Here is a 15,832-nt window from a genome sequence, read left to right as displayed (position 1 = left end):
ATATACTGAACAAAAAAGTGTGAAACAACTGAAAATATGTCTTATATTCTAGGTTCTTCAAAGTAGCCACCTTTTGCTTTGATTACTGCTCCGCACACTCTTGGCATTCTGTTGATGAGCTTCAAGAGGTAGTCACCTGAAATGGTTTTCACTTCACAGGTGTGCCCTGTCAGGTTTAATAAGTGGGATTTCAAGCCTTATAAATGGGGTTGGGACCATCAGTTGTGTTGTGCAGGAGGTGGATACAGTACACAGCTGATAGTCCTACTGAATAGACTGTTAGAATGTGTATTATGGCAAGAAAAAAGCAGCTAAGTAAAGAAAAACGAGTGGCCATCATTACTTTAAGAAATGAAGGTCCGTCAGTCCGAACAATTGGGAAAACTTTGAAAGTGTCACCAAGTGCAGTCGCAAAAACCATCAAGCGCTACAAAGAAACTGGCTCACATGAGGACCGCCTCAGGAAAGGAAGACCAAGAGTCACCTCTTGGTTGGAAAACCATTTCAGGTGACTACCTCTTGAAGCTCATCAACAGAATGCCAAGAGTGTGCGGAGCAGTAATCAAAGCAAAAGGTGGCTACTTTGAAGAACCTAGAATAAAAGACATATTTTCTGTTGTTTCACACTTTTTTGTTCAGTATATTATTCCTCATGTGTTAATTCATAGTTTTGATACCTTCAGTGTGAAGCTACTATATTCATAGTCATGAAAATGAAGACAACTCTTTGAATGAGAAGGTGTGTCCAAACTTTTGGTCTGTACTGTATTTGGACTGTGTGGATTTGCTGCTAAAGTCTATGACAAATTACCATAAAAATAAGTTATGGTAGTAAAGTGCAGATATCTTGTGGATGAATTTATAATTTGTTCCGTCATGCTGGTTTCTATATTTCCCACTAATCCCAGTGTAACAGCACTTTCTGATATCTAGGTTTAGAGCATATTAAGAAATCTAAAAAGCTTTTTCAGACAGATTTCTAAGGTGATTCTCTAAAGCATTTGTACAAAATTTAAGTCAGTTGTTCATAAATCAATATGCAGAGGGTAGGTTCAATTCCAGCAGGCTTCATCCTTCTACTTTTAACTAAGGCTGTTTTTTGTGTTGTCATTGTTGTGCAGCAGTGCGACCCAGATGGTGCAAGGAACAGAAGCAGACACATCCTCCGCCTCCCTGCCTCAGAGAAAGCAGTCTGTCCAGAGCTTGTCCAGTCAGAACCTTGTCTTCTCAACACTACATGCTTCACATACCAGTACAGAGTCTCAGGTAGAGCAATCAACACTTGGCTGCTGAGCCGGCAATTTTGCATCCACTGCGAGTGAAGCAACACGTCTGTTCTCTTTGGAAAACCACTTAAACAGTTTTTTATCTCTCTGCTTACAATCAGTTTAAAGTTGATATCTGATAAACAAGTAAAAGTGGCACATATTTAAAGACTAAGGACAATGGTCCATTTTGTAATTGTTTTGTAATCTAATCATATGTTCCACATGCCTGGAGACTATATCAGAAAGAGGTGTGCCTCCTGTGTCTTTATTTTCTCCATAGATCAGAGATTGTGTCTCTGAATGAATCATTCAGGTTGGCAGCCTCTTGTGGCTCCTAAAAGGTATAAGTGCCACCTGCTTTAACAGCCACATCCTGTGTATACTCTCTTAAATTCCCAATGAGCTGCAGCCTTGTAGTCCATCTTCGTTATATCCACAGTTGAGCCACAGTGGCTGACTAAGACTATAAATTGTGTCAGTGAGGAGCAAACAGTTTTGTTAGCTCCAAGCACAGTTGCAAATCCCACTTGTTATAGAAAAATTCCTATCTGCCTTGCATTTTAATGGCATAGGGAGATACTTTACCTTAAGTAAATAATGCTCCAGCATCTCCTCCCTATGCATCTGAGATGGCCACATATACCACACTTATAGCTGAAACCAGATATTTACATGCAAAGGACACATAGCCATTTTTTCTCACTGTCTGATACTAAATCAGACTTAACTTTGCCTGTTTTAGGTCAGGATTGCCAAAATTGTTTCAATGCCAGAATGCTTTTTATTACTTTTATCAACTTCAGAAGTTTGAATACTAAACTAAGTTTACTATTCCGTTAAACTATTTTGGAAAGCCCAGCTGATGAACAGCTTTGTACGTTTTTTCTCATTTAATCACACAGGAAACACAGGAAATGTGATTACAGTCCAATCTTATAAATTAAATCAGATAATACCCTCCCTCATCATCTGCCATGAGAGCTCCCGCTCTAGTAACTCAAAAAATGTTTTACAATTCTTAATTACATAATTAAATTACTAAGGAAGAAACGTCAGCATTGAAATGTACAGTTTACAAGTGGCAAACATGTGAAAATCAATCAAATGAAAACCATCAAACAGGAATATAAATAGATTTCTAGTTCACAAGATCCTCCTTTTTTCATCTTTAGGTTCAGGTCAGCGTCCATCATGCATTATCAGAATCATATTCTGGCTGACATGTTTCAGCAACAGCTGACGATGCCTAATTTCATTTTCACTAACAAATACATAGTTTTATGGTACATATCATAACTACTTTTTTGGAAATTCCTATCATACAGTACATTTTTCCTTTTCCTAATAAAGTTTTTCCTGCATTAGTGTGTTTGGGTCCATCTCTGTAAGCTCAGTCTGGTCTCTCGATTAATAAACATGGATTGTAAGGCAGCTGCTTTAATTTGTTTAGACTGTTCCAAATTGGCTTTGTATAAAGACATGGAGATATTAGTATTCATAAAGTTTGTTACTGTTTCTGTTGGTCGGTTTTGTTTGTTGCTTTTTTTTTCAAGTCCTTATTGCAAAATAAAAAGAAATAAAAGGATTAATAGAGCTATGATGATGAATTGTGTGTAGACTGGAGTACCTGCCAGCTGAGTGAAAGTGCCATCTGCGGTGAGGGTTCACGGTCGCGTCTCCTGGACTGTGTGCGGAGTGATGGCAAAACTATGGAGTTGCAGAAGTGCCGCCAGGTAATGGCCCTATAAAGAGTAAACAGCCTTAAATAACATCCCTGCAGGTAAAAGCTGTCTGAGCCCGTACTTTCTGGATGTTAAATCGTCACATAATATCCTGTAAAAAAACAAAAAGGCTTGAGCAAAGGTTTTATTTCAATGGCAATTTTTTCCCTCATTTGATTTATATCTGCTTAAAATAATAACCAATCCAAATGCAAAGCAAATGAAATTGCAATAATCCACCTATTTGCTACATTAAATTATCTAAATATTAAACAGAAGAATTGTAATGTTTCTCCTTTCCAATGAGGAGTTATTGATGGTTAATCCAGAACTGCAGCTCCTGTTCTACTGCCATAATTTACACATTATTAAAAGGTCTTGTCACCTCGTACTTAAGTACGTAGTTTTGTACTTTCCTCTAATCTTGGAACAATAAGCAGTTTGCCACCAGATCAGCAGAGCTTAATGTTATTGTGTGATCTCAATTGTGCAAAGACAAATAGTATACTTCAGGATGCTGTGATGAAGGGGAAGATGACTGCACTAGCAACCACATAATATACAGGGGTTGGACAATGAAACTGAAACACCTGTCATTTTAGTGTGGGAGGTTTCATGGCTAAATTGGACCAACCTGGTAGCCAGTCTTCATTGATTGCACATTGCACCAGTAAGAGCAGAGTGTGAAGGTTCAATTAGCAGGGTAAGAGCACAGTTTTGCTCAAAATATTGAAATGCACACAACATTATGGGTGACATACCAGAGTTCAAAAGAGGACAAATTGTTGGTGCATGTCTTGCTCGCACATCTGTGACCAAGACAGCAAGTCTTTGTGATGTATCAAGAGCCACGGTATCCAGGGTAATGTCAGCATACCACCAAGAAGGACGAACCACATCCAACAGGATTAACTGTGGACGCAAGAGGAAGCTGTCTGAAAGGGATGTTCGGGTGCTAACCCGGATTATATCCAAAAAACATAAAACCACGGCTGCCCAAATCACGGCAGAATTAAATGTGCACCTCAACTCTCCTGTTTCCACCAGAACTGTCCGTCGGGACCTCCACAGGGTCAATATACACGGCCGGGCTGCTATAGCCAAACCTTTGGTCACTCATGCCAATGCCAAACGTTGGTTTCAATGGTGCAAGGAGCACAAATCTTGGGCTGCGGATAATGTGAAACATGTATTGTTCTCTGATGAGTCCACCTTTACTGTTTTCCCCACACCCGGGAGAGTTACGGTGTGGAGAAGCCCCAAAGAAGCGTACCACCCAGACTGTTGCATGCCCAGAGTGAAGCATGGGGGTGGATCAGTGATGGTTTGGGCTGCCATATCATGGCATTCCCTTGGCCCAATACTTGTGCTAGATGGGCGGGTCACTGCCAAGGACTACCGAACCATTCTTGAGGACCATGTGCATCCAATGGTTCAAACATTGTATCCTGAAGGTGGTGCCGTGTATCAGGATAACAATGCACCAATACACACAGCAAGACTGGTGAAAGATTGGTTTGATGAACATGAAAGTGAAGTTGAACATCTCCCATGGCCTGCACAGTCACCAGATCTAAATATTATTGAGACACTTTGGGGTGTTTTGGAGGAGCGAGTCAGGAAACATTTTCCTCCACCAGTATCACGTAGTGACCTGGCCACTATCCTGCAAGAAGAATGGCTTAAAATCCCTCTGACCACTGTGCAGGACTTGTACAGGTCCTTCTCAAAATATTAGCATATTGTGATAAAGTTCATTATTTTCCATAATGTCATGATGAAAATTTAACAGTCATATATTTTAGATTCATTGCACACTAACTGAAATATTTCAGGTCTTTTATTGTCTTAATACGGGTGATTTCGGCATACAGCTCATGAAAACCCAAAATTTCTCTCACAAAATTAGCATATCATTAAAAGGGTCTCTAAACGAGCTATGAACCTAATCATCTGAATCAACGAGTTAACTCTAAACACCTGCAAAAGATTCCTGAGGCCTTTAAAACTCCCAGCCTGGTTCATCACTCAAATCCCCAATCATGGGTAAGACTGCCGACCTGACTGCTGTCCAGAAGGCCACTATTGACACCCTCAAGCAAGAGGGTAAGACACAGAAAGAAATTTCTGAACGAATAGGCTGTTCCCAGAGTGCTGTATCAAGGCACCTCAGTGGGAAGTCTGTGGGAAGGAAAAGGTGTGGCAGAAAACGCTGCACAACGAGAAGAGGTGACCGGACCCTGAGGAAGATTGTGGAGAAGGGCCGATTCCAGACCCTGGGGGACCTGCGGAAGCAGTGGACTGAGTCTGGAGTAGAAACATCAAGAGCCACTGTGCACAGGCGTGTGCAGGAAATGGGCTACAGGTGCCGCATTCCCCAGGTCAAGCCACTCTTGAACCAGAAACAGCAGCAGAAGCGCCTGACCTGGGCTACAGAGAAGCAGCACTGGACTGTTGCTCAGTGGTCCAAAGTACTTTTTTCGAATGAAAGCAAATTCTGCATGTCATTCGGAAATCAAGGTGCCAGAGTCTGGAGGAAGACTGGGGAGAAGGAAATGCCAAAATGCCAGAAGTCCAGTGTCAAGTACCCACAGTCAGTGATGGTCTGGGGTGCATGTGTCAGCTGCTGGTGTTGGTCCACTGTGTTTTATCAAGGGCAGGGTCAATGCAGCTAGCTATCAGGAGATTTTGGAGCACTTCATGCTTCCATCTGCTGAAAAGCTTTATGGAGATGAAGATTTCATTTTTCAGCACGACCTGGCACCTGCTCACAGTGCCAAAACCACTGGTAAATGGTTTACTGACCATGGTATCACTGTGCTCAATTGGCCCGCCAACTCTCCTGACCTGAACCCCATAGAGAATCTGTGGGATATTGTGAAGAGAACGTTGAGAGACTCAAGACCCAACACTCTGGATGAGCTAAAGGCCGCTATCGAAGCATCCTGGGCCTCCATAAGACCTCAGCAGTGCCACAGGCTGATTGCCTCCATGCCACGCCGCATTGAAGCAGTCATTTCTGCAAAAGGATTCCCGACCAAGTATTGAGTGCGTAACTCTACATGATTATTTGAAGGTTGATGTTTTTTGTATTAAAAACACTTTTCTTTTATTGGTCGGATGAAATATGCTAATTTTGTGAGATAGGAATTTTGGGTTTTCATGAGCTGTATGCCAAAATCATCCGTATTAAGACAATAAAAGACCTGAAATATTTCAGTTAGTGTGCAATGAATCTAAAATATATGAATGTTAAATTTTCATCATGACATTATGGAAAATAAGGAACTTTATCACAATATGCTAATATTTTGAGAAGGACCTGTATATATAATTCCCAAGACGAACTGACGCTGTCTTGGCCACAAAAGGAGACCCTACACCATACTAATAAATTATTATGGTCTAAAACCAGGTGTTATGTTGAAACTTCTAATAAAAAAGTTGTAAAATGAAATAAATCCTAAATTTAACATTCACTGCTGTAGTAAATCTCATGCTGACTTTCCTTTAAAAATCCAGCTTTTATTTGAGCACATTTATTCAGTGGGAAGGATAACTGTTTTTAACAAATAATTTTCATACCTCTTGTTTCATTCATTTAATTCTTTTATAAATGGGATGAAAGCATTTAAAAAATATAACATTGTTCATGTTTAACACAGTGTGTAGGAACTTTTCATTAGAAATCTGTGACTCTGTCTCACCATGGTTTGAACAGAGGCCTTTTTTGTAACTGGCCACTAGATTGGACCCATGTTTATCTTATAAAATGCAGAGGGAACAGTTAAGCCCAAAATTATTCACACACCTGGGAAATATGGATTTAAAAAAAACAAATTCATTTACAGAAGTTTTTTTCCAGATAGAGAATAGGACAGGCATCACCATTAAAATACGTGATTTTAGTGTTTTTATTAGGGATATAGCATGCTGAAAATTGTTATATTCTTCTCAATAATCATTCATAAAAATCCTAATTGCCATTACTGCAATCAAACCTTTCCTTTAATTGCTGACCAGCTTTTTGCAGTTTTGATTTGTCTTTGGTGATGGGCTCAAGGTCTTTGAACTTGAAAGGCCAACTTTCCATCACGTTAATCTGTAGCTCCCACCAAAGATTCTCTGTCAGATTTAGTATGGGACGCTGGCTGGGCCCCTCCAAAATATTAATGTTATTTTCAGTTTGTATAAACATGTTGTTAAAATCAAAAGATTATTTTAAATATAAATCTTTCATGGCTATGAATACATTTGAGCTTAGGAGGATGGTAGGGGAGATCATTTAGTCTCCAGAACGTACTGTTAGAGAAAGGTAGAAGCCTTTTAGGTGTCCTGTTGGCAAAAAGGAGTTTTCCAAAGTATTAAAAACAAGGGCACCAATAAGTGCACTTTTGTTAAAAAATTATATTTGCTTCATATTAAGAGTACATGAAACAAATATGGTTTAATATTAATATTAAGAGTATTTTTCACCACTCAATAAATGTACTCAATTTAAAATTTTCATGATCAGAGTACACTTTTTTCATAAAATATAAATTTATTAAATACGTTTATTCTGAATCATAACAGGCTCAGGGTTTAAATTGGATGAAGGAAAGGTAAGGTTTATTCACTGTTAAATATGTTCATAATTATATTAACAGTTTGACATATACTTATATCAGAATGTACAGTTGAAGCTGAAGAACTGATGGCTTTATCATTAGTTGTATTGATCAACTGCTGCATCTTCCCCATCCTTAAATGAGCAGCAGCTTTGTGTGAGACATGAAAATGTGGCTGTTTTTTTCTTTTTCTTGCTGTTGCTGGAAATAATTAGCAGGCCCTCCACTCAGCTCAGCTTCTGTTTCCTACAGTTTGGTTTGATCAACAAGTTGCAGCTGTTGGAGAGCTGCGTGGTTGACTGTCCTGTCAGCTGTATCCTCACCGACTGGTCGCCGTGGGCGGATTGCTCGCTCACCTGCGGGACCCAAGGTAAACATGAGCAAACAAACTTAAACCTAATTTAAACAACAGCAACAAATACAACCTGAGCCGACGTGGTGGACCATGTATTTAGCACCTCATTATTTCATCTAGACAAGCATTCACCAAGATGCTGAATTGTGTATGAATACATTTAAATGCATTACAATACTTACAAACTTGTGCACTCCACAGCCTTATTACATCGTAAAAACTGTCCACAGGTGTTTTCTTCCAGTTTATGTATTAATGGTCTCAGTTTGTCATTATCACATATAAATCAGACTCTCCTTATCAATACAGAAACTCCTAAATACTGTTTATATTTAATGAGACAGGTTAATTACGCCTAAATTTCCATTCAGCTCACCTGTACAGATGCCATAAATTATGTAGTATGCTTAAAGATGAAGTCAGTAATCACCAACCTGGCTTCCCGGCAATCATTTTGAGAGCGGCGTCCTGACCTCATGCAATATACAAAAGTAATGATTTAACCTGGATCCATATATTGTTTCTTGGGCCTTCCAGAGTCAGTTTCCCAAAGAGAAAGCTTGTTATCCTGCTAATTAGAAAGACTAAGCACTATATCCTGAAGTTCATTAATTTTAATTTGTCGCTGGCTGTCTGTCAGCTCAAACTTAACCCCTCACTCCAATAAGCTCACACTTGCAGCAGCTCTTGGCTGGGGATTTAAACTGGAGGTTATTCTCCCTCACTGTGTTACCCAAGGCTCTGACACAGCTGCTGTGACTCTTTCTGTCACTCACTCAATTGCTTCTTACAAATAGACAACGCATCTTTCAGCCTTGATGAGGGATTTGTGTCATATCTGTGTCAGGTGATGCAAAGATCATGTTTTGTTTTGTTAGCGTACCATGGGAGTGTTAATGTTTTTGGTTTGATTTTTTTTTTTTGGTAGAGCTGAACTGCTTTTTATTGTGTGTGCCTGGGGGCTTACAGAATGGAAAGCACATAAAAACACACAACCATAGCTTCTGTCTGCTGAATTGCCAATGATGTAATGCCTTCACTGAGCCTCCTAGGATTCTACAGACTAAGGAAGTAAGGTACAGAAATGGTCCAGAAACGATACAGATATTGAGTCACAACTGCTCTTGTAAGGTTGAAGCACTGAACCAGAATCAGAATATCCTTTATTGACATTGTCACAATTACAACAAGATTGAGAAAATGCTATCTGGTCTGTACATGAACAATAAATAGTTTATATTCATTCATTCATCTTCTATACTGCTTATTCCATAGTGGGTCACGGGGTGCTGGTGCCTATCTCCAGCAGTCTACAGGCGAGAGGCAGGATACACCCTGGACAGGTTGCCAATCCATTCCGGGACAGTACAAAGACATACAGGACAAACAACCATGCACACACTCATTCACACCTAAGGGCAATTTTGAGAGACCAATTAAGCTAACAGGCATGTTTTTGGACTGTGGGAGGAAGACTGAGTACCCGGTGAGAACATGCAAACTCCATGCAGAAAGACCCCCAGCCGGGTGTCGAACCTAGAACCTTCTTGTTGCAAGGCAAAAGGGCTACAAACTGCGTCACCGTGCAGCAATAAGTAATTCAAATAATATTGAAAAACAGAAGCAGTTTGGTAAAAAGATTAAACAAAAACACATGTACACACATTCGTACTTATTGCACAATTCTCTTCATTGGATCTCCTCTATCATTCAGACTGTATTGATTCTCTGTAAAAAGGTAAATTCTGATGAATGGATTCTACTAACTTCCGTTTCAGTCTAAATCAGTTCATCTACATAGTGTTAACTGACAACAAATGTTATCTCTTGGCAATTTACAAGACAGGCCCAATTCATAACCAAATGTGTAAAATCCAATTCTACTCAAATTCAATTCAGCCAAATTTAATCCAATATAATATACAATTAACAGCATAATTTGTATTTGCTAGACTGTGCCTTAAAAATCCCTATTCTGCACCTCATATAAATAATATAGCCCCTATTTCTTTCTTTAACATGTGTTCACTAGGAACAACTATACACACTAATGCACACACACACACTTGTTATCTACATACAGAGCCTACTAAGGTCCACTTAAACCATTGCCTTATTTTGACACATATGATACAAAGTACTGCAATTGCGTGAAGTTTAAATTTTTTTTTTTTGCAAGTGAAGGCTGAATAGTTTGTATTCAGCCTACTTTACTCTGATACCCCTAAATAAAATCCACTGCAATCCACTGCATTTAAAAGTCACTTCATTGTTGAATAGAGTCCACTTATGTGTAATTTAATCTTAGCATTTATACATTCTTTCTGTGTAGGCCTCAGAGGTTTGCTAGAGACCATTACAGAACAAAAGGAATTCTGAAAGCCAAGGAATGCACAAGACTGTTCATGGATAAAGTTTTGGAGAACCAGAATTAGGTTATCAAACACAATCCCAAAATCTGAACACGTAACACTGTTCAATCCATCATCCAGTATTGAACAGTGTGGGAAACGGTTAAATGGAAAACCTACCAAGACTTGGCCATCCTGCCTATTTGATAGAGTGGGCAAGTACAGCATTGATAAGAAGAATATCCAAGAGGTCAATGTTAACTCTGAAGAAGCTGCAGAAATCCGCAGCTCAGGTGGAAGAATCTGCCCACAGGACAACTCTTAGTCCTACACCCCACACATCTGGACTTTGTGGAACAGTGGCAAGTAGAAAGCCATTGTTAATAGGGATCTATGAGAAGTTAAGTTTGCAATTTGCCACAAACCATACTGGAGGTAGAGGCTCTGACCAGATGAGAACAGAAATGCAATGTTTGGCCTACGCTATGCCTTGCGGGAAACTAGCACTGCACATTACCCTCAACATACCATTCCCATAATGAAAGATAGTGGTGGCAGAATCATGCAGTAGACATGCTGGTCAGAGTTGATGGAAAGATGAATGGAGCTAAATACAGGGCAATCATGAAAGAAAATCTTTTATAGGCTTCAAAAGACTTGAGACTGGTGCACAGATTCACCTTCCAATAGGATAACCTAATACATACTGAGGCACAAAAACATTATTTAGATCAAAACTTATTCATGTGTTTGACTTATCAGTGGCAAAACTTGAGAATTGCTTACAGACATTCTCATAAAACCGGATTGATCTGAAACTATTTAACAAAGAATAATGGGGAAAAAAATCCACCTCTAGATGTGCAAATGGAGTAGAGACAAACCCCAAAAGACTTGCAGCAATAATTGCAGCAAAAAGTGGTTCTGTCACAAACAATCCCAATGAAATACAGAGAGGTTTCTGGTTGAAAAATTACAACAAATGAAAAAGTTTCAAAGAGAACAAATATGTTTGCACGACACAGTACATGGGGTAGAAGCAACATGGCCAGATTTTTTTTAACTAAGGACTTTCATGCTTCAGTCAGTACACCGAGGTAGAGTCCATAGCTGTCTTTCAGTTTAATTACATCTTAAGGCTGTAATGACTATTTGACCTTTGCTGTCTGACACAATTTTCTACCTTTAAAATTTAACAAGCATTCATAGTTAGTACCTGGAAGATCATTTTTTTAACAGAAAGGTTATTTTTCTTAGAAATGTACTTCTCAGGACTTAAAAAATAATCCTTTTTTCTGTATATGCTGCTCTAAAGCACACTACTCTGTGGCTGGTTGCCAAACAGTTCCTTTCACACATTATTAACGGCTCACTTGAACAAGGCACTTTGGTAGAAAACAGCTAGTTCAGAGGATAAAGTGGCAAAATGACTCATGTTTCACAGTTGTGATACTTCCTCTTTGTCATGAGGAAAACATTTGTTGGAAAGGTGAGAAGGCGAAACCTCTTTTTAATGCAAAATTAATTATCTGTCAATTAACTTATTTTAGTGAGACTCAATGTTTTGCACTGATGCATTTTTATTTTTCCTAATCTTTTGCATGTAGTTGAGTATAAATCATGCATTGTACACTTTTCCAGATGATGCATTTTTTCATTCCACTAGTAGTACTTTAAAATGTTACCTCTGTTGAGTTTCACAGATGCATATATTATAGAAAACATTTAATTTTGAAACTAGGTTGCAGCTTGCAGATGTTCTCTGGATTTGTATAACCGTTCTTCAAAATGTTGTGTCGGCTTTGATGTTATGTAGGTCACTCTGTACGCACACGGAGAATTCTTCAGGAGGCTCATGAGGAGGGTCGTCCCTGTCCCAGCCAGCTCACCCAGACTAAGCCCTGTCCCATAAGGCCTTGCTATATGTGGCTGATGAATGGCTGGTCTGCGTGCACTGTAGAGGTATGACCCCCTGCGAGATTTAAATGTAAATTTCTCACCATCTGATAGGTTTACCATGTACAGTGGCATACTACAAGCCCCCATTAAAAACTGTGATTCTGAATGGCTAAGTGAGTTAAAATATCCATCGTCAAGTCTAACAAGATCAAAAGCAAAGGTTTTGAAGCTTTCTGAGGCTATGACTTTGTAACTTTCTCTTTTGCAAGTGTTACATCCCTGTTATAACCCTGTGCCTTTCATTTTTCACACTGCTTCTGGTTCTGAAAGATGCATGCACTGATCTTTTGACACTTAAATGATTTTAGTATGCCTATATCTGATGGGACTGAAGTAAACTAATCAAAACTCTGTAGGTACCACCTGCCTATTCCACTTAACCTTATGTCTTATCAAACCTAGAATTTTGTATTTTGCTAGTGTAGATAATTAAGTTACTGGTTATCGCTTCTGAAAAATGCAGCATAAATTGTTTTCTGTGTTTCAACTGTTTAGAAAACAACAGAAATGAATTGTATCTAAATAATTGAGGCGATAAACAATGATATGCACGTTCGAACCACAAGATTATCTGCAAAAGGTAAATTCTGATCATTTGATTCTACTAACTTCAGTTTCAGTCCAAATCAGTTCATCTACATCTGCTAACCGACAACAAATGTCGTCTCATGGCATTTTATAGGACAGGTCCAATACATAACTAAATGTGTACAATCCAATTCTACACAAATGTTGTATTGTATTGCAAATTTGAATGCAATACAATATAATTATATCATCAGCACAACATCCAATTACTCAATTATTTGGTTCTTTGGTTATTAACACAGTGCAGGCAGATTAAGTTGAACATGTTATACGAATTGGTAAAAATCTGTCTAACAAAGACCAGCCTATTGCTTTGAGTTATTGACTTTGCAGCAACGTCTCATGCTGAGCAAGCAAAGACAATGTAGAGGAATGACTGCCTTTTAACAGAAATGATCATGCAGCAGCTCTGTAGGAGACGCCATCTGTTGCAACTCACAAGCACTTGGCCAGCAGGGGTTCCTATGACATCTGACCCACAAAATAACATATAAAATTACCTATGAACCTGGCTATTGGTTTGGTGTACAAGCATTGCTAGTATTTCAATTAAACAAACAATGCAATTATATTTTGTTAATCTCAACACCCTATACCCCCTGAGTTGTGTAGCAGCAAAAGCTTCATCAGTGACTTTGTCTAGGAAAGAAAACACGGAAGCACTAAGGCAGGAGAACTTTTGAAGAAAAAGTAAAACATAGTACAGAAAGGGCTTGGCAGTAATAATTTAAACTGTCACCTTAATAGGCACCCTTTATTTGCCTCAAACCCAAATGTCTTGTTAGCTTATCACATAGCACAGCTTTTAGAGATGTGCCCCGGTCAGAGGGGGCCTACTCAAAGTCAAACATCAATACAGTTTATTCAATTCAATTCAGTTTATTTATATAGTGCCAATTCACAACATGTCGTCTCAAGGCACTTCACAAAAGTCAGGTACATACATTACAATTAATCCTAATCATTGAACAGTGCAGTCAGATTCAGTTATTTATTCAAATTAGATAAAAAGATTTTCTGTCTGAGGAAACCCAGCAGATTGCATCCAGTCAGTGACTTGCAGCATTCACTCCTCCTGGATGAGCATATACAGGTCCTTCTCAAAAAATTAGCATATTGTGATAAAGTTCATTATTTTCCATAATGTCATGATGAAAATTTAACATTCATATATTTTAGATTCATTGCACACTAACTGAAATATTTCAGGTCTTTTATTGTCTTAATACAGATGATTTTGGCATACAGCTCATGAAAACCCAAAATTCCTATCTCACAACATTAGCATATTATTAAAAGGGTCTCTAAACGAGCTATGAACCTAATCATCGGAATCAACGAGTTAACTCTAAACACCTGCAAAAGATTCCTGAGGCCTTTAAAACTCCCAGCCTGGTTCATCACTCAAAACCCCAATCATGGGTAAGACTGCCGACCTGACTGCTGTCCAGAAGGCCACTATTGACACCCTCAAGCAAGAGGGTAAGACACAGAAAGACATTTCTGAACAAATAGGCTGTTCCCAGAGTGCTGTATCAAGGCACCTCAGTGGGAAGTCTGTGGGAAGGAAAAAGTGTGGCAGAAAACGCTGCACAACGAGAAGAGGTGACCGGACCCTGAGGAAGATTGTGGAGAAGGGCCGATTCCAGACCTTGGGGGACCTGCGGAAGCAGTGGACTGAGTCTGGAGTAGAAACATCCAGAGCCACCGTGCACAGGCGTGTGCAGGAAATGGGCTACAGGTGCCGCATTCTCCAGGTCAAGCCACTTTTGAACCAGAAACAGCAGCAGAAGCGCCTGACCTGGGCTACAGAGAAGCAGCACTGGACTGTTGCTCAGTGGTCCAAAGTACTTTTTTCGGATGAAAGCAAATTCTGCATGTCATTCGGAAATCAACGTGCCAGAGTCTGGAGGAAGACTGGGGAGAAGGAAATGCCAAAATGCCAGAAGTCCAGTGTCAAGTACCCACAGTCAGTGATGGTCTGGGGTGCCGTGTCAGCTGCTGGTGTTGGTCCACTGTGTTTTATCAAGGGCAGGGTCAATGCAGCTAGCTATCAGGAGATTTTGGAGCACTTCATGCTTCCATCTGCTGAAAAGCTTTATGGAGATGAAGATTTCGTTTTTCAGCACGACCTGGCACCTGCTCACAGTGCCAAAACCACTGGTAAATGGTTTACTGACCATGGTATCACTGTGCTCAATTGGCCTGCCAACTCTCCTGACCTGAACCCCATAGAGAATCTGTGGGATATTGTGAAGAGAACGTTGAGAGACTCAAGACCCAACACTCTGGATGAGCTAAAGGCCGCTATCGAAGCATCCTGGGCCTCCATAAGACCTCAGCAGTGCCACAGGTTGATTGCCTCCATGCCACGCTGCATTGAAGCAGTCATTTCTGCAAAAGGATTCCCGACCAAGTATTGAGTGTATAACTGTACATGATTATTTGAAGGTTGACGTTTTTTGTATTAAAAACACTTTTCTTTTATTGGTCGGATGAAATATGCTAATTTTGTGAGATAGGAATTTTGGGTTTTCATGAGCTGTATGCCACAATCATCCGTATTAAGACAATAAAAGACCTGAAATATTTCAGTTAGTGTGCAATGAATCTAAAATATATGAATGTTAAATTTTCATCATTACATTATAGAAAATAATGAACTTTATCACAATATGCTAATTTTCTGAGAAGGACCTGTAGAGACAGTGGACAGTCACTGGCGTTGACTTTGCAGCAATCCCTCATACTGAGCATGCATGTAGCGACAGTGGAGAGGAAAAACTCCCTTTTAACAGGAATAAACCTCCAGCAGAACCAGGCTCAGTGTGAGCGGCCATCTGCCACGACCAACTGGGGGTTTGAGAGAACAGAGCAGAGACACAAAGAAGCACTGATCCAGAAGTCCTTTCTATGGGAAGAAAAAGTAAATGTTAATGGATGTAGTTCCTTTAGTCGTTTCACCTAGAAAGAAAGAACA

General features: G+C 39.5%; 1 protein-coding gene across 4 annotated transcripts in view; it reads left to right on the top strand.

Moving 5' to 3' along the window:
• The window catches only part of thsd7ba (thrombospondin, type I, domain containing 7Ba), a 356,829-nt gene that overhangs the window by 309,617 nt on the left and 31,380 nt on the right, over nt 1-15,832 (top strand). For 3 of the 4 annotated variants that reach the window (XM_047371186.1, XM_047371187.1, XM_047371184.1), the window contains 4 exons: nt 1,122-1,266; nt 2,886-3,001; nt 7,852-7,969; nt 12,122-12,267. In XM_047371186.1, the coding sequence (XP_047227142.1) occupies nt 1,122-1,266; nt 2,886-3,001; nt 7,852-7,969; nt 12,122-12,267 (525 nt within the window). The remainder of the gene's footprint in view (nt 1-1,121; nt 1,267-2,885; nt 3,002-7,851; nt 7,970-12,121; nt 12,268-15,832) is intronic. The other variant, XM_047371185.1, reaches the window with a different exon arrangement.

Source organism: Girardinichthys multiradiatus, chromosome 7 (genome assembly GCF_021462225.1).
Source record: "Girardinichthys multiradiatus isolate DD_20200921_A chromosome 7, DD_fGirMul_XY1, whole genome shotgun sequence".
In the NCBI taxonomy this organism is placed as follows: Eukaryota; Metazoa; Chordata; class Actinopteri; order Cyprinodontiformes; family Goodeidae; genus Girardinichthys; species Girardinichthys multiradiatus.
This window is presented reverse-complemented; position numbering and strand designations above follow the sequence as displayed.